The sequence below is a fragment of the Sebastes umbrosus genome, chromosome 23 (genome assembly GCF_015220745.1).
Source record: "Sebastes umbrosus isolate fSebUmb1 chromosome 23, fSebUmb1.pri, whole genome shotgun sequence".
NCBI lineage: Eukaryota > Metazoa > Chordata > Actinopteri > Perciformes > Sebastidae > Sebastes > Sebastes umbrosus.
In genome coordinates, this window is record NC_051291.1 from 15,585,127 (window position 1) to 15,605,429 (window position 20,303).

General features: G+C 39.0%; 1 protein-coding gene across 5 annotated transcripts; it reads left to right on the forward strand.

The window, feature by feature from the left end:
* Positions 1-196: 196 nt before the first annotated feature.
* On the forward strand, positions 197-18,384 carry cpsf6 (cleavage and polyadenylation specific factor 6). 5 transcript variants are annotated; one of them, XM_037760339.1, is made up of 12 exons: positions 197-357; positions 3,524-3,733; positions 3,932-4,035; positions 4,159-4,304; positions 4,565-4,603; positions 6,202-6,381; positions 7,707-7,814; positions 9,034-9,532; positions 9,751-9,866; positions 9,998-10,151; positions 10,446-10,668; positions 10,747-15,680. In XM_037760339.1, the coding sequence occupies exons 1-11, from the start codon at positions 298-300 to the stop codon at positions 10,654-10,656; spliced, it is 1,827 nt and encodes a 608-aa protein (XP_037616267.1). In that variant the 5' UTR covers positions 197-297; the 3' UTR covers positions 10,657-10,668; positions 10,747-15,680. The 5 variants fall into 5 exon arrangements, with proteins under 5 accessions (XP_037616267.1, XP_037616266.1, XP_037616268.1 ...); XM_037760338.1 differs by lacking the exon at positions 10,747-15,680 and adding an exon at positions 17,711-18,384 and having other exon boundaries at positions 198-357; XM_037760340.1 differs by lacking the exon at positions 10,747-15,680 and adding an exon at positions 17,711-18,384 and having other exon boundaries at positions 198-357; positions 10,470-10,668.
* Positions 18,385-20,303: the final 1,919 nt, after the last annotated feature.

Consider the following 20,303-nt stretch of genomic DNA (forward strand, 5'->3'; position numbering starts at 1 on the left):
AATTATTATATACAATAATATTCAGAATGTATTATATATATATATATATGTATATATATATACATATATATAAAAAATAAATATATGTATATATACATATATTTATTTCTTTTCTTTTCTTCAGCCTCTTCATGATTGCTATGGTGTTTATTATGGTGTGCAGCAGCAGGCGTGTGTAGTGAGTGAAGGTGACCAGTAGGAGCGCTCGTTGTCTCTCTCTCTCTGTCTCTCTGTCTCAGTGGATCAGTGTTGCTCTGCACCGCCGGGCGGAGACACACAGCGACGGGTCAGAGGAAGATGGCGGACGGTGTAGATCACATCGATATCTACGCCGACGTAGAGGAGGAATTCAACCAGGTACTAAAACCCGCATTCACCACACTTCTACTACAATATACATATATAGTATACCTGTGTAATCTGTTGTTGTTAGTACGGTGGAGGAATGGTGTTTTTCTGTTGAACAAACGGAGCTTTCTCTAACAAACACACAGGCCCTCTCTCACCATGCTGCAGCTGCAAACTCTCAGACTGTTATCACCTCCAAATTATGCATTTTGCGGTGTTTTATACACATTTAACACGACGTATTGATGCATGTAGAAATAGACTTACAATGTGCAACGTTATGGGTGAATGCTAGCTACTTGCATTGTTCTGCATTCACAGTGTCAGGCCTGTGGCGGGCTATCGAGCCAAACAAACGGAATTACGCCAGCTAGTGTTAGCCAAGGCCTATAGAAGAAGGCAAGGACACGGGTCTTGGGTAAGGGGTATTACGCATGCGCAGTGTAACTCAAGCTGTGGCTAGATTTTACTGCGCATGTGCAATACCCCCGTAGATATGACGTGGGATGCAGCTTCCTTTCCAAAGGCCTTGTAGCTTGCTAGCTAGTGTTAGCTTTTGCGTTCAAAAACAATATGGTTAATATGTTACTTTGTGTGTTTTCAGTTCATACAAGCTATTAATGTTGAAACGAAGTTAGATTAATCATTGTTAGGCTTCAATTGTATAAATTATAAACTCATTTTAATAGATAGTAACATTATTATTGGGTTGTTAGCTTCTAAGCTAACGTTAGCATTTATGTGTCCTCTGGCTAGATGTTGTTTTCTTCCTCAACAACACACACACACACACACACACACACACACACACACACACACACACTCACACACACCCCTTTTCTGTAAAAACTGTAATGTGTTGTTGTTTTGTAGGACATTTAGAGTTATCTCCATCAACATCTCTCAACCTGTGGTGTAGCTTGTGTTGATTGTCAGCACTCAGTCAGTCAACCAGCCTGAAGTTAGGCAGTGAAGAAACAAGTGTAATTGATTATGTTAAAAGCTAGAACAAGCATGGCTTTTGATAATTCTAGTTAAGTTAGGTTATTGCAAGGCAGATTTATTTGTAGAGCACATTTCAGCAACAGGGCAATTCAAAGTGCTTTACATAAACATTCAAGAACATTGCAACAAAGTGCAAAAGAACATTAAGACATAATTAAAACAGTTATAAAAACATTAAAGATTAGAAAATAAAAACAAGCTAAAAATAAAAGCTAGGATAGAAGCTAAAATAGAGTATAACACACAAGAGTAAAAGCTCTAGTGCAGTATAAGATCATTATCTGGTTTAATAAAAGGCAGCAGCAGCAAACAGGAAAGTGTTCAGCTTTGATTTAAAATAACTCAGAGTTGGAGCGGTCCTGCAGGTTTCTGGGAGCTTGTTCCAAATATTTTGTGCATAAAAACTGAACGCTGCTTCTGCATGTTTAGTTCTGACTCTGGGGACACTAAGCAGACCTGATCCAGATGACCTGAGAGGTCTGGGTGGTTCATTACATAGGAGAAGATCAGAATTGTGTTTTGGCCCTAAACCATTTACTGCTTTGTAAACCAGCTGGATTATTTGTGAATAATCTACTCATAGTAAAGTTAAAGGTCAGAAAAACTAAATATCTGCTCCTGAGTCAGCCTATGGTCATCTTGTGCTTTCCTGAGTGTGTCTACATGTCCCAATCTATAATTGGGAGCATCAATAATGCTATGACAACATTTACACGATCACTGGGATTTATCCAATAACCTGTTGTACATCAATCATATGAACGTCAACTGCACATTTTTCTTTTTATTGTTTGTACATCAGGTTAATCTGGTCACATGCACAGATGATATGACGAAGGTATTCACTTGTCCAACCACTTAAAACTATCTAGGTGTGTTCACAGGTTAAAAGCCTTTACTAAGATTCAGTTTACCCTGTTTTAAGATAATCAGATTAAAGTGTTCCACAACAGGCTTACTTATCTGTTTGGCAGCACACAAGAGTCCTACCAGCTCTAGTGAATGCAAAGTAACAACACAATGTAAACCAGAGGTCGCGTTAACTGACGTGTTAAACTTGAAGTAATTCACAGTAGCACGTTGCAACACAATCTCTGGTCATCTAACAATGACGCAGATGGGTTTACACATTTGAGTTAGATGAAAGCCTGGTGTGTCTCATACAGACGTTAAAGGGTGCCTCAGTGTGTCAGTATCAGACGCCGGGGGGCACAGACCGAGCGTCGAGTTGGGAGTAAGACAGGGTTGGTCGGAGAAGGGTCCAGCTGCGCCACTTGTGCACATGCTGCAGGATTTTGTCCCGATGAAGTGAGGGCTTGCGGGATCCACAAATTAAATATTTTAATTGTCTAATTTCTAAACTTTCATTGTTCATATTTTCCTGTTTAGGCATAATGGCCGCATTGTTTTTAGTGGCCTCCGCTGTCACTGCTGAAAAAAAAAAATCAATCATTCATCTGCTTTGTGTGTTGTTGTCGTCATGAAAGGTGACCGCACACTCAATGTCTCTGTTCCTCTTTTCTCTCCATACACTGTTTGTTCTGTATATGAATTATTAAAAAACAAAAAATGAAATGCTATAAAATGCTTTATCACAAAAATTAAATGACAGGTAATAATAGATTATGGCATCATTTTTGCGACACAGACAACGAGCGAGTCAAACTCAACCCTTGATGTAAACAAATACTTTTGACTAAGTTGATCATTTAAGATCTGTCTGTATGAGCAGTAAACTTCGCTGGAAATTGTTGTGCAAGTTAGACATAAATGTATCAATTTATGGCAGTTTATTTTTGCATGTCTGCCAACATATGCACCAATACTTGTATAAGTGAGAAACAATTATTGCCTTTATGTCTATGAACTGTATACTGTCATCATTAAAAGTTTGTATACCACTAGCATATTGCACATTAGACAAATCAGGACTTCCTCTCCCACCAGATACTTCTACAATCAAATGAGAGAACTAAAACACAAAAATATACCCCTGTAATATATTCTGGGTGTACTGAAAAATCAAAACATTATTGGGTAATTTTACACATTTTGGTACTGAATGGCGTTGTACAACTGTCTCAGAGTTACTCGCATGTATAATCGGTGTTGTGAAACTGCTTATAACACGTCACACGCTTGACTGAACTGTTACTGTCGTGCTCAACAGGAAGCTGACTACCCAGTCCACGAACAGATCGACCTGTACGATGATGTAATATCCCCTTCAGCCAACAATGGCGACGCTCCGGAAGACCGCGACTACCTGGACACACTGCCTACACCAGGTGGTTCAGAGGGAGGGAAGAGTGCCCCACCCAACGTGGTGTACACCTACACAGGCAAAAGGATTGCCCTGTACATAGGAAACCTCACATGGGTGGGTATCAGAGAATTGAGTGAAGGAAAATATTGAAATCCTATGCTCTTAAACTAAGACAGTCCTGTTGACAAGGTATTCTTGTACCATGCCAAATGTAGACCCACACATTTATCTGCAAGTTGTGAGACATTACACGATTATCAAATTAAGCAAGTCAGTACGAATATACTAATGATGCTGTCTTCTCTTTTGCAGTGGACGACAGACGAGGACCTGACGGAAGCTATCCGGTCGGTAGGAATCTCAGATGTGCTGGAGATCAAGTTCTTTGAAAACAGAGCTAATGGCCAGTCAAAAGGGTGAGGTCTTTATTATCTCTTAAAATTGAAAAAAATATATATATATTATTCTAGCACTAACTCCGATATTTTTTTTTGCGTGAATCTGATTTTGTCTATCCTCTGCATTCATCTATCTTACAGGTTTGCACTGGTGTGTGTGGGCTCAGAGGGATCATCTAGGAAGTTAATGGAGCTGCTGTCAAAGAGGGAGCTCCATGGTCAAAATCCCATCGTCACGCCGTGCAACAAACAGTCCCTCAGCCAGTTTGAGATGCAGTCACGCAAAAGTAAGTAGGATAAATGCACATTTGTCATCGGTATATTTAAAATATGCACTTAGCAAGTAGGGATGTATATCCCAAGCAAAAATACTATTCGAAAATCACTGGGTATTATTCGATTATTATTCGAATAATACCCCCCCACCCCGCAGCAGCTTCTCTGCAGGGAGAGATAGACACGTGGGAAAACGATATGTAGCGTCGGCACATTTTCCCATCTAACACTGTGGATTAAGAGTTTTTTTTCAACCATATTGTTGGAACAGTGGAAGATGCCGGTGGAAAGAAAAACCGAGACGGTTTTGGTGAGTTTTATTTTGTTTCTGTCGGGTTTGAATGACGATATGCTCAGGTGCTGGAACAGCTGATCTACCTGCTGACACTATTAGGAGCGCGGCGTCGTTTGCACGCGGACACAACGTTGGGGTGCGCGCGCGGCCAGCCATTCAGAACCTTAAACCAACAAACGAGATCTCGCTAAACTGTACTACGAAGCTGGTAATCAACTCGGTAAGTTTCTCAGTCTCGTTGTGAGCGCGTTCACATGAACGGGTCATTGTCTGCAGTATCTGACCAATCACAGACATGGACAAGTCTACAGACAGACAGGCAGGCAGAGCGGCACATTATACAAAGGAAGAGCAAACTATATTAGACAAATACGAAGAAGTTAAACACTTAATCAGACTAACAGTAACACAGTTGAAGCTGCTAAATGCAGGAGGGACAGCTGGCAAAAGAAAAACTTCCGATGTGTGAATGTGTAAATTAACAGACTTATTAATTTAACGGAACACTCAAAAGTCGGATATACTCGTCTAAATATAAATAGCTTTTCAGAGTGTAAAAGATGAATGGATAACTTATCTTTTTACCCTGCGAGTATGATGCGTCTATGACTATTTAAACATCCTTTCACCTGCTTCCCCCCTCTGGCGGTGTGAAACGGACTCAAGAGCAAGTAAAAAAAAATATATATATATATCTATATATATATATATATAAAAACATGATTCAAAGCGGTAAACACCCACAACATAACGTCTGCTGTCATTGCTGCATTTGTCAGTTTAAACTGTGCTTTTTTTAGCCTGAAATATGACTTAAACTTCTCCATATGTGTGTAATATCATCATACGATCACCGCACCAAGCTCCGATTGGTCAGTAGGAGGTGCTTTTATACGAGTTGATCTCTGATCTGGATCATAACCTGCTCAGGAACAGGTTAGCTGTTCAGAATCAGTTACCATGGTGATCTACCCCGGTAAGAAGTGATCCAGCTTCGTAGTACTGAAAACCCTGAGTTAACTGTAGTACAGTAGTACGTAGTACAGGCCTCTCGTCGCCTGCCGTGCGCCTCCGGGTACCCAACTCTCCTTCCTCCTTCGGAGGGAGCACGGGGGTTTATGGAAGCGGCACACACACACACACACAAACACACACACACCCACACACCCCTGCGCTAACAGAAAAGAGCCGAACTGAACGTGCCACACACATTTTACCGGTAGTAACGTTACTACCAGGCAGCGCCTGCAACGGTTAATACAAGGGAAATATATATATTTTTTAAGATGGGACAAATAGTCGCATTAATTATTAGATTTTTTTTTAATAAATAACGACTATTCGAAAAATCAAAATTCATAACTCATCCGTATTAGCAAGAGTTATTTTAACTTGGCATGCTTATCACCATGCTGGTTTAAAGAGGTCATGTCTGGTCATTAGTCTACGGAAAATGCACTTGCAAAAAATGGACAACATTACATGGACTTATATGCATAAGCACACTTATCGCACATATTACTTCAGTTATTGATCCAGTCGTGTTTAAATGTGCACACATTTATTGCATATTTAATGGCAAACTGAGTCACCATTGTCTCTTCATTTCCCAGGTACCCAGTCAGGCCAGATGTCTGGGGAAGGTAAAGCAGGTCCCCCTGGCGCTGGCCCTCGTGGGGGTTTCCCCATGGGTCGAGGCGGCAGAGGCAGGTTTCCACCCGGACCACCCGGCCCCGGTGGAGACCGCTTCCCTGGTCCCGTTGGACCTGGAGGACCGCCCCCACACTTCCCTGGTTAGTTTGGCAACAAGTGTTTGTGCCAGTATGGTAGGGACTCAGTTCACTCAGTAGAAAGATAATATTTAAAACTACAGAAATCAGATGAAAGGGTTAGTCAGTAGATTCATTTGACAGTTTATGCTATAGCAGGTCTAATTTTAAACTATACATAGCTAATGAATACCAAACAGCTTTTGAATGTACTTAAATGATTTATAGCCTGAGTGTAGGAGGTAGCTTGCTGCTATTAGAAGTTGGCAGCCACTGGCATTTACTGTAAATCGCCAGCTGTCTCCTAATCTAATTTAGATTTCACCTAATACGAGTGGGGGAAAAAAATAAAGTGATTGGACCTAGTTGAATGTTGAAACAAGGTGAGTTCATGGCAGAAAAGATGTTTGTGTTCTGATCACATCTTTACTGGAAAACCTCATTGAAACAGATACAATTAATCCCCAGCCTCAGCAGTCAAAGCAAATTCATGGATAGATGCATTGGAAATACATACACATCAAGAATCACACCGTTGGCTCACTACAACGTGTGATCTATGATATGTATGGATCAGGAATCACCTGTTGAGGTTTAAGGGTCGGTGGATTGATTTCCTGATGTTTAGATTTGGTGTTGTTAAAAGTTTTCTTCATATTTTGAATTTTATGTTGTTTTTTTCAGGCTTTTGTCATTCATATGGTGATTTTACAATAATATAACAGATTGAAACAATCATCATAGTATTACAAATGCCATGAAAACTTAATGAGATTTAAGTAAAATTGTGCTTTCTGTCTGGCAGTGCTTCTCTGTTAGAACAGTCCAGCCTTTGCTACTACTCACACCCGCATGGAACCAAAGCTAGTCTTATTGTAGTTTGTGTTTCTTGTGAGGGATCTTTCACCCATTAAATCTCCCCTGGCAGGGCTGTGTCTTTGCATGTTTCCCTCCCCATCTGGTTTGTTCTTTCGTTCTCCCTCTTCACCTCCAGTTGAACATGTAATCCTTCCCTGGCTGCAATTTTCTGCTCACTGACAATTTCCAAAAAACATTGCCTGAGAAGCAGTTTGCTCAAAGCTTTACTTGGCAAGCTACCAACCTCAAACTCCTTGCAAATCTTGGATTGGCCGCCTCACACACATTGTAGGAGAGATTGGAGCTGCCAGCTTTTCTCCTTTTTTTCTTCCCATTTTGGCGTCTTTTCCCCTCCATCCCACCTTTTTCCACATCCCTTCTTTCGCTTAGTGGCTGGTGTCCCGTGCTGCTGGGCTGTGACAGGCCTCCAGTTAGTAGGGGGAAGTTAATGAAGGGTAGAATTGTGATTGGTTTGCTTTCTTCCCCATTAGGCCCGGGCATGAGACCAGATCTGATTAGGCACCAAGATGGCCCTCTGATGGATATGAGTTTCAATCCCTTCCCGCCGGGGGGCAGGAACGGGAACTGGCGTGGCAGAGGTGAAACACCTCGATTGATCTGATTGAATTGATCGATCACCTTTTTTATCCTAACCCTCAGCTGTTTATCGGTGGGAGTTGAGCCATTGAAACCTTCAGGTTGACTGCCCCAAAAAACAGCTGAATTTCTCACCAAACTCTCTTAATTCCTCAATAGACAGTTTCCATCAAATACTGCTGGCCTTACATGAGGCCAGGGTAACTACAACTAAAACATTTTAGAGAAGCACAATATTTATAGACATGTGCTTTATTTCGAGGTCAGTTCAGATAAAAATATTAAACAAAAGACACAAGACTTGAAGATGCAGAAGCACACAGCAAGTTTTTGAAGGCCATTCTGCCAACTCAATCATTTATACTGCCTCAAGTAAATTCAACTTTTTTTCATGCTTGTATTGTATCTAATCAAAATATACACATTACTTCTACAGTACCTTTTTTTGCTCCTCGATCCTCTGAGGCTGTGTAAAGGCTCAATGTCAAACACTTCCCTTTTAAATTGTTTCTGTAATTCCTTCATGCAGCTGCATGAGAGAAACAAAATGCATCTGACAAAGCCTTAAATGACATCTCACAAGTGAACCCTTGCATGGGAATAACCTATTTGCTAACTGCAGTATATACAGTATCTCAAATATATATGTGCTTACTATGCCATGTCTTGGGGCTCTTGGCAACTTATAGCAATGCACCCTCTCAATAAAGTGTTGAGGAAAAAGTATTTGAATGAAAGGGCATCTTGTTTAAAAAGCCTGCTCTAAAAAGTTTTCCTCAACAGTGTTTAAACAGTATATCTCATCATCTGTTCTGTTGCCTTCTGATTTAATTTGCAGCATTATTTTGTGGCCTTTTGACATGTGTTGTTCCCTGTAGCTATGGCTTGCTGTTCCTTACGTGTGTGTTATTGTTCCTGCTTTGAACTGCCTTAATACGTACCTAATATGTATCTACATTTGAAGGAAATCATGAAATATACTGGCTACAGGATATTAAAATCAGAGATTGACCGATAAATCGGTCGAGCCAATATGTGTTGTTATATGTATGTTTTAAACCAGCCAATTATATTTTCAAGTAGAAAAGTCTTAGTGATTTTATTTCCCCTTAATACTCAGAAATGTTGGGGATAACTCTACCTGCTATAACATAAACATTCGTTCACTAGATCTTACTTTGTCTCATACACTTCCGTTTTGTCCCTTGTGTTCTCTTTTAGGTGGGATGCAGGGTCCCCCACGTCCCCCTCCAGGTCCACCTGGTCCCCCTGGTCCTCCAGGACCTCCACCTCCTGGCCAAGGCCTCCCCCCTCCCCTCTCTGGTCCTCCAAATCGTGGCGACAGGCCTCCTCCCCCTGTTCTCTTCCCTGGTCAGTTTGGCCAACCTCCAATGGGACCCCTGCCCCCGGGTCCTCCTCCTCCAGGTTACGGCCCTCCCCCTGGCCCCCCACCCCCTCAACAGGGCCCGCCACCCCCGGGACCCTTCCCTCCACGTCCCCCAGGCCCCATCGGGCCCCCCATGGCTCTGGCTCCACCTCCACACATGCCAGGTCCCCCGCCGGGTGGACCACCACCAGCACCCCACGTCAACCCTGCCTTCTTCCCCCCACCTGGCAACAACAACATGCCCCCCAACGACAACCGAGGCCCCCCCGGACCAAACGACCCATACGGACGCCCGCCACCATATGAAAGAGGGGACTACGGTCCTGGAGGCCGGTAAGAATGGGTGGTGGAGGTGGAACAAATAATCAAAACAGCAATTAATGTAATGTAATTGGCACAAAATGTTGCTCTGTTTATTAAGTGCAAGAAAGTTGCTGATTTACAGTTTTTTTTGTTAAAACACATTTGTATTGGTTGCAAGGATAAATGTCTTGTGTAACTCTGGAACTTACCACATGTTGTGACCCTTTTGTGTTTGTATGTATTTGTAGGGATATGGAGGCGTCACGGACACCACTGAGCGAGGCAGAGTTCGAGGAGATCATGAACAGGAACAGAGCCATCTCCTCCAGCGCCATATCTAGAGCGGTGTCTGACGCTAGTGCAGGTAATACACATAAAAATATAGGATACATAATGCACTAGTACTTAGTTACTGTGGGTGTGCTCAGATTTAACGCCGACAAGACAACAACTGGGAGCTAATTAATGCTTAATACAACCTTGTGTTCTCTTCAGCTGACTATGGCAGTGCTATAGAGACCTTGGTGACAGCCATCAGTCTGATTAAGCAGTCCAAAGTGTCAGCAGATGACCGCTGTAAGGTCCTCATCAGTTCCCTGCAGGACTGTCTCCACGGCATTGAGTCAAAAAGCTACGGTTCTGCTTCCAGGTAAGATTTTGATTTTGTGCAGTAGCCACTAATTGTGACACTAAAGTGTTTACAAGCAATACTAGAAATAAACGTAAAACCATTTGTCAGATAGAATATTTTAGATCTAGCACAAATTGAAAAAAAGTGAGCCAGACATATTTAAAGTGTGGACTGTTTGTCTACCATTTGATATGGTTGTTTATTTTTTCTAGCCTATATTTACTGTACTTGACTGTATCTAAATTATTTCTTCCAAATGGGAATTGGCCCTGGAACATTTGGTATTTGAAACTTTAAACCCCTTGTACACAGTCCAATGATGCTTGTCCATGCCAGGCGAGAACGTTCCAGGGAACGCGACCACAGCCGCTCTAGAGAAAAGAGCCGACGCCACAAGTCCCGCAGTCGCGACAGGCATGAGGACTATTACCGAGAACGCAGCCGGGAGCGCGATCGCCATCGCGAGAGGGACCGTGATCGTGACCGCGAGAGAGAGAGGGAGAGGGAGTACCGACACCGCTAGGCGAGAAGGGAGGTGTGTACAACATTTCCTGGTTTATTTTCTCCTTTCATAATCTCTCTTCTGTCTTCTTCATCACTACATTTTTTTTAGAGCTGGACCGAGCCAGTCCACTTCAGGCTCAAATAGCTTGAACTACATGGCAGAAGATGTTTGAAAAAGTCTGCTTTGATTGCTCACCTCCTCTCTTCTTCATTGGATTATAGCCTTCGGTTTTGTTTAGTATTTTCTGTGCCCATAACATATTTGGTCCAAATTGAATCTACAGAGGGTGTGTTATCACCGAGAATAACACATTATCAAGGAAATGTTGCCTTTGTCCCCTGAGTACAGTCACGCGTAGGACATAAAAGGCTTTTGAACATTTGAAAAACTTTTGAAATCATAATTTACAGTAGAGATTACGTTAATTTAAACGTCCCTGTATGAATAAATGAAGCAGAGTTGAGGTCAGCAAGGAAAAGACTTTTAAAACTCAGTCCTTTTGATGTCAGGTAGGTGTACGGTAAGTTTGCTTTCCTTAAAATGGCACAATTAGTAATCACAGTTGTGTTGTGTATCTGGTCTTTCAGACAATATGTGTAATACATACTGTATTCATGCTCCATTGCACAGAGGGGTTTGTAAGAGTTGTGTCAATGATGTGCTTCTCTCAGAAAATACACTGGTAGTTACTGGAAATTTACTTTGTGGATGCGTTGTTACTTTTTGGTCTACATGCCTCTGAGGCTGGTAATTTGCAAAATTTGTCAGTCACTTTTTGTATTCTGCCAAATAAATTTAAAAATTACGATTTATGAATTCAGTTACAGATGGCATGGCAAGAAAGCAGTACCAGCCCTGTTGCTTGTACATGTTTTGTTGTGCAAATGATGTACTAGTTCTGCCATTTTAGCAGTAGATCAACCTTTGCAAACAACTATTTGGCTCATAAAAAGTGGACATTATCAACATTTTGTTTTTTTACCAGCAGCTATGGCCAGTGGACCAAAAAAGGTTGAGAATTATTCTGGCCTGAATATCAAGATTCAGTACTTAATTGCCATTTCATTATATGTGAGTTTAATTTAAGTGTATTGTGACTGCTGAGTTGGTTTGTCAGTGTACTTGTACAAATAGTTCCTTGACTGATTGGCAGATTTCAGATGTCAAAGTATTCCCCAGTCATTTTTATTACAGTACTTATCTGTTGAAATTGGATTGTATTTTTAGAAGGAAAAAAAAATCACAATGTTCAACTTGTCGTTAGAGCAATCTACACTTTGTAAATGTTCCATTCATATTAATGTTGTATTAACATTTCAGTTTAAAAGTTGAATATATATATATCACTGTCATGTTCTGATTAAGAAAAGGTGAAAATCTATTTATCAAACTGATAATTGTGATTATCTAAACTGTGATTTTTGGACACAGAAAATTGACAATGTTATTGTGCCATATTTGCATGTCGGTAATATTGCCTGACATTTGACTTTTATCCAATTTTATGTTTTGTGGCCTAGTGTTGCTCACTTTTGACTCATTGTATCATCATTCATCCTCAATTTAAGAGGTTGAGGTGAAGTGAAAAAAACGAGAGAAAAAAACGTGATACCTTTTGATATCATGTTCCGACAACATCGATCTTGATGCCATTAGTACACATAACGTGTGAGGAAAACAAAATTTGATATTCTGCTCAGGTTGATCCGTGGCTTCGCATTGAAGTTATTTGTAATTTGTTGATTGTCAGGATAGGTGCATAATTAATTGCAGTATCTTACAGAGGTAATTGGCGGGAGTAAATTACATGTAAACATTGAATAATAAATTGAAAGCTTTAGTTGATTCAGTTAAACTGAAGAAAATCCTAATTTTATCTGTGAGAACTTGCAAATATTGAAGGTTTACATTAAATGAAAACTCTGAACCTTTTTAATGTCAATGCAGCAAATTCATGATTACATGCTAATTGTTATTTGACATCGACTTGTATGTACGTTGAAATGGTTGGCAAGAGATTATGCAAGTATTTTTGAATATTTTGGCTCATAGCATTATGTGATATGCTGGTTTTTTGGATGTTATGGATGAGCTGTAGATGAATTTATCTGAAACTATTTAACACCAGCTTGTGCACGACTAATATCGATGCCATGTTGTCAATGGTTCGTTGCTCCCAAATGATTTGAGGTCAATATTTGAGGCTAATTGTCTTGTTCGGTGATAGGGTTTCACAAATCCTTTTGTAATCTTTGTGGGAAGATGGTTTCTTCCATTGCGTCACTTTACTTGCGTGTTGAACAACATGATAACTTATTGTAAAGTTTTGGAATTGCAGTTGAAATATCTGGTTTGATCGATTCTGTGTGTCGTTCTCATGTCCAAAGCCCTTAAGATGTCTGTGGTGTTGTGTATAAACCGGTCCTTATAGAGCAGAGTCGCATCACCCCAAATAATATTTCTCAAAAGTTTACATTACCTTTCAGACATAAACTACATTCACTCTTGAGAATGTAATGTCTCTGTATAGTGGCTCTATACATTATCTATATATGCACTTCTTCATGAGTTTCTCTCATAATGAGAAATATTAGCTGGGGTGGTTTTGCTTGTGGGGTTACTGAATTCTGAAAGCAGTCAAAACCCATACCAAAACAATATAACTTGGTAACTGTCTCAGTAATCTGTCATGTGATATAAATAGTGTAGAGTTGTTCTAATTTGTAGCTATCAGCCCCAGTTAAATGTAATCTGTTACACCAATTGTCCACAGTTTTTACTGAAAAGTAAGACTTTGTGTCCACCGGGAACCTCTTAACAAAACATTACATTTGTTAAAGACAGAGTATATTTTCCCCACGTTTTCTTTCACTTACGGCATAGCATTTGTATATTTTCAGAGTGACAACTGCTAAATGTAAAAACCTTTTTTTAAACGAGCACTGCTTTTCAATAGTAGCATTGCAACAGCAATCACTGCAGTCTCCCATCTGTTAGATAAGAGATCCCCAGTGGACACAGGGCCTACAACTTTTGATAATTTGTAGATGCCAAAAAATGCATTAGTTGAGTATATTTTTACCCAAACTGTTTCTAGCTGTAGGAAATCTACCTTTGCATTCAGTCTGATATCTTAGAACATGGTCATCAGGGGGGAAAAAAGACAATTAAGTACTTTTAATCCTGTTGGTAGTATGGCTATTTGTTGTGTCCACAGATATGCTTTAACGCTGTTTTATCTGTTCATATTGCCATGGGGGAATGTACACTGTTTGCACCAGGCTGAAATGACTTTATGTTATCTCTTCAGTCTGTCTGTAGTTGCATGCGTGCTGGGCATCACAGCCCCGATGTCCTTTTCAAACAAGCATACTATTTGCTCATGTTAAACCAGGGTCAAACAGAGTTTCAGTTACATGTCATCAATAAACATTCATGCCCATTTAAATTAAAGGGAGGATTTTATATTCATACTTGACCATACGTGAGAGATGGGATGGGCTATGTTTGTATAAAATAAGAAAATTACAATTTTTACTTATTTTGGCCTGACTAAAGCAACTGAAGACAATTTCAATGCTTTAATTAAGTTTAGCTCTCGGGTTTACTTATTAACAAATAATCTATGTAGCTATCACATTGAGTAGAACTGCAAATGTGTAAATTTTTCCACACCTTGTGCACCAATATAACAATTTTTTTAAATACCACATATATAATAATAATAATAATAATGACAGTAGAAGCAAAGGTGATACCCACAGTGACAAGCTTTCTACATTGTCCAAATGTAATCTGTAAGATATGATTTTAAATGGTAAGTATCATACCTTAGGCTGTTTCGTGGAGTGTTTTGTAACAAATAACGTTAAAAGTCTGAGTATTTCATGGACTATTTGACCCTGGTTTAGCTCTGTCCTGTTTCATTTCCATGCTGTATAAGTTGACACGCTGCTACATATTTTATATTATATATTTTTTGCTACTATTTTCTATGAACTTGAATATTCTATAATGAACACAGGTTCCAGGCATATTTTTTAATATGGCAAAAGACTTATTATATTTGGTCTGATCTGTAATTTGACTGTTGACAAAAGTTCAGTCATGCCCCTTTCCATTTCTCCTGGATGTTATAGTCCCTTTTAAATAATATTGTGACGAGGGGTACCATTGAGTTTTACTTCTGTGTTATGTAAAATATTATTGTCGGGTAAACTGTTTTTATCTGTAGCCATGCACCGTGTAAAAACCCTTTCTAAAGCAAAAACATATCAAGTTTGAATATGCATTTGAGACTTTGAACCATCTAAATTGTCTGCACTCATTTGACGTGCCTGTAAGTAAGGCCTATTTGGTGCAGATACCAGTTGTAATTCACCCTCTAAAGCAAAACCTTCTAGCACACATGCGGAGGTGCTTTAAATTGGATATTAAATCAGTTTAGTGGCCCATTGTGGACAGTCTAATTGACCATTGCTGCTGCCATTTATAATTATGATTAAAAGGCTACCTTTCCAGTTTCTTGTACCTTGCATGCTGGACTTTGACTTTCTCAATTCTAAGTACAAAATATTGCAGCTTATTCGCTGGCATAATGTTTACTAGACCCTAAAGGGGTGTACTAAATTACATAATTATTTTCTGTTAATATGTAAAAATAAATATTGGTATGCTTTTGGTAACCATATCACTGGGCGGTTGTGGCAAAGTATCACCTGCTGTGTCTTAATCAGATGCGTACCTTCCTTTTGGTAGTTTTGTGTTTGTATTTACCGCTCTTTTTGTCCTTTCTGTGTCTATTACTCCTATATTGCTTAATTTCCTGAAAATCTGGTTGTGTCACAACCAATCATGCACTGTTTCTATGTTATGTGTCACAGTGGTTAAAGTTTTCAGTGTTCAGTTTTTAGCTCTGTAGCCTACAATTACCAGTTGGTTGTAAGGAAATGTGTTTTGAAATAGCTGTATGACAAACATAGGGTCCAATTTGCTTCGGTTGTGAGAATTGGCAAAAGTCTTAGTCATAGTATAGTATGTCATAGAATAGTATGCCCTAAAAAATCTAAGTACAGTATGCCCTAAAACATCTAAGTACAGTATGCCCTAAAAAGTCTAAGTACAGTATGCCCTAAAAAAGTCTAAGTTCAGTATGCCCTAAAAAAGTCTAAGTACAGTGTGCCCTAAAAAAGTCTAAGTACAGTGTGCCCTAAAAAAGTCTAAGTACAGTGTGCCCTAAAAAAGTCTAAGCACAGTGTGCCCTAAAAAAGTCTAAGTACAGTATGCCCTAAAAAAGTCTAAGTACAGTGTGCCCTAAAAACGTCTAAGTACAGTGTGCCCTAAAAACGTCAACAGTATGCCCTAAAAAAGTCTAAGTACAGTGTGCCCTAAAAAAGTCTAAGTACAGTGTGACCTAAAAAAGTCTACGTACAGTGTGACCTAAAAAAGTCTAAGTACAGTATGCCCTAAAAAAGTAAGTACAGTGTGCCCTAAAAAAGTCTAAGTACAGTACGCCCTAAAAAAGTCTATGTACAGTGTGCCCTAAAAAAGTCTAAGTACAGTGTGCCCTAAAAACGTCTACAGTATGCACTAAAAAAGTCTAAGTACAGTGTGCCCTAAAAACGTCTACAGTATGCACTAAAAAAGTCTAAGTACAGTGTGTCATAAAAAAAATCTTAGTTCAGTATGCCAAAAAAAGTCATAATGGTCATAAAAGTCTAAAGACAGTGTCATGAAAAAGTCATAGTATCACAGAAATTCATAATATTTGTTTGAAAGGGAGGAGGAGGCAAGTCTTTTAGAAAACCACTGGGGATTGGAAAAGTTATTAGACCAATTCATCAAAAAAGTTCATATTTTTTACAAATCTCACAAAACAGACAATATTGTGCAGTGTGCGATACTGATCCCATAAGGTGCACACCATATCACTTCAGGCTCATTTCAGCTTTGCACAATTAAATGAGTCAGTCCTTGAATTTGAAATTTATTGTACACTGTAGACAATCGCTTAACAAAAATGTCTAATTTCACTGTCCCAAGTCTTTAAATATACTATATTTCAAATATAGATGTCAATTCTTGTCTGTCAAGAGCTACGTGTAAATGTGCATTATCTATATATAAATCTACTTCACACTCATTTAAACAATTAAAAATCCATGTTTCAAAAACAGTGATAAAATGCATTTAGGCATAGACACATATTGTTTTATTTTCTGGTGTGTGTGTACGTACTGATAGATTTCAGATTTACTTCTTGGATATCTCCTGTTCATGTTTGCATGACAATGTTTCTGTGTCTGTGCCAGGGTTGGGTGCAATACACAGTCAACTGAGCATTAAGAGAAACAGAAGTCAATGTCCCAACAGGGTATTCTGTAGGGGTGTAACGATACGTTTTTACTACGATACGATACGATACGATTTCCATGGTTCAGATATGATTCAGGACGATATTTGGCTCATCTAGAGCGATACGATACGATTCAATGATTTGAAATCGATACAGTAACTTTTTTTGCCAAAAATTCAGTCAGTGTGACTGTGAAATAAATAGCTGATACTGGACAGAACAGATTAGGATTCCTCAAAGTTTTCCTTGTAAGGGAATCAGGGATTAATTAATTATGGATATTAACAAGTAAACAACGATTAATGGCAAATAATACACCTTTTATTTGAAAATAATAAAAAGTGCAACTGCAGGACCTGCTGATTCAGTTCTCAAGATACAAGGCAGAGCAATATTTAACAAAAAATATAATAAACCAACTTCTGTTCAAGTTAAATGAACATCGTTACACCCCTAGTATTCTGCCATTTATATGCCTCGTTTTCAGAGAGATTTTAAGTTTTCCTGATCACACACCCCTTCCCCTGTCCCAATACCATGTTCAGTAAATGGACTTGGACGAACTCCAACCTCGTGACTCAGAGTGATGGTGAATTGAACCCAGCCCTGGTGTGCACTATATGTGCGTAGTCTAGAGGTTTAATGATGAGGAGGTAAAGTGTTCACTGTTGGGCTGCCTCGAAACCAAACTCCACCCTTCGTTTTGACACCTTTCAGCTAACGAGGATCAAGGATGGATGGAAGGAAAAAGGAGGACGAATTTCAGTGCACCACCACCTCCCCACCCTGCATGACCGGACAGGATCACAACCACAACCACCAACTCTTCCTCCATCTCTCCTCTTCCGTCTCCACCCATCCTTCTCTCTGTCTGTTCATCTTGTCTGCCTGAATAAGAGCAGTGGATGGAAGACCCTGACCTGTGTAAGGCTATGTTATCCAAACATCTATACTTATGGTAACTAAAGATGAAAGAAAAGAAACTTTCCAAACTGTTCTTTTATTTTTATGATGTTTTATTTGACTTGAAGATGACTACGTGTGACGCTTTTTTGCAAAGAAACAATAAAAAATGGCCCACACAATCCCCTAACTAGAAGACACAAACATTACATCCCATTTGTTTTTTATTTTCCCCCTGGCTCGCTGTACTGTGTACATTCAGTTTAGAGATCAGTTTTTATAGGGTACATATTTGATGTGTTCTCCCCACCCCTCCTCATTCTCATTTATTCTTTTTGTTGTTAGAATGTTTGTAAATGTCTCTCTGCTTTTGATTAAAAACTAGATGGTGTTGTAATAAAAAATGTTTACCGAGGTACTCAACGCATTTGGTGAATTCCTCTACATGTTTGGCTCATTTATATTAAATGTGTATTTTGGACTGCAAACGGTTTTTCATATTGAATTTGTCTACGTTTTAGGTTATTTTTCTAGCTGTATTACCGAGAGAAAACAGTCCCCTTTTTGTTATTTTGTGTAATTTTATTCTTCAAATGGATAAAACTTTTACAAGGTAAGACAAATTAGATGAATGTACTTTTTTGCAATGTGAATTGATGGTTGGATGGGGGAATATGTAGACCTTTTAACACGTTGAAGGTCTACATGTACATGAAGCTTTTTGAACAATTTTGGGCAGCTTTGAACCGTAAAAAAAAAATGCACAATTCTGTTCACAAAGTGGTTTCTGTTGTGTGCAAATGCACTGAATAGCTATTACCAAGAAGTCTCCCAATCCAAATGGTCTTTGAGGTGTTTGTTAATGTGAAATATATTCAGTCTGAGATTTAGTAATCTATGTTAATTCAAGCAGCCATTGTTGGTCATCCTTGAGATATTAATTAATCCATTTGGTGATTTGCCATTTCAAGTTAATACTTCCTGCTCCTATGTTCCACACCTAACATGTTTTTGTATGTTCATTTTTCACACTATAGAGGAACTTTTGAACACAACATAAGCAACAGATTCAAGTGGTTCTTAATATGCAATTTGTTAAATACAATGTGCACCGTAACACTACCGTTGTCATCAAGGCAACATGCCTTTTATTCCACCGCCCATCATGTTCATGTCTTTTGTTGAAATAGACTGTGGTTGTCTACATTTTGTTATAATATATCATTTAAGATGATCGGTTTGGCAAATAAGCACTGAGTTACATGTCTGTCTTTAACTGTCCCTGATCAATATTTTCAATTCCAAAATATTTGAGGCCTAGATTGGCCTAATATTTGACCTTTAATTCTAAGGCTAGACAAATGATTGAATTTCAATAAATACAAATGGGGCAGACAAATGTTTTGTGGTGCTGCAACAGTGTTTAATCAGGGAGTGTCATATTGCTGTTTGTTCCATTTGTACTTCATAACAAAGGAATATGAGATTAAAACTAACATTGTTGATTTACACAGCAGGGCAGCAAACAACTCCTGTTTATATGGTCCACAATAACTCCCTTTATTGTCTAAGAATCTTCTGTTTCATTTTTTGTCTTTCTGGAGATTATTGGTTTACTTGTCAAAATTGTTTTTTCTTTTCTTTTTACTTTTTTTAATCCGTCACATCAGTTAAAATCCATGACTATCCTCTGAAATATTACATGTCTAAAAGGTATTTGATGGTTGTAAAGGTTGTGGACCCTAAGGGCTACAGGAATCCCTCTGAACTTTGATGAAAAGATGTTAATCAGACAAAACCTAAATGATCATCTTGAAATGTATTACTATTCTAACGGTATACTTTTTTTTAAAAAGGGTGTTACATATTCATGGATATTAATCCATTTGCTCCCGTAGCCTTGTAAACTCTGGAAAAGAGCAATGAAACATTGTAAATTGGGGTTTTGTACAAAAGAAACAATGTGAAAGAGTGGAACATTTTGCACTTAAGGGCTTAAAATATGAATGCCAGTTCACTTGAACAATTCCTTAAAATATTGTTAATGCGGTATAAAGCCCCTGCACACCAGTGGTTTTTAATTATTTTTGTCTGACTGGACCTTTTCTCCAGACTGTGTTAAATGTGTCAGGTTCATACTTGATTTATGTACATAAAGCTCCACTCGATGTCATCCTGAGCAGAGGTCTGATCAGCCAGATTAAGAGCATTTTTGAGCAGGGCTTTTGAGTATGAGTACTTTGGTGTCACTGCAGTTGTCTTGTGCTGACTTCTTCTCTCCACAGCGCTGAAGGTAAGTGTTTTCAGGTCCACATCACTACAGAAGATGAAACAGTCCAGTCCAGAGGAAGTCTGGCTGACTGTTACATCAAGACAAGCAGCTGGAAAGTATCTTTTTTTTTGGTGC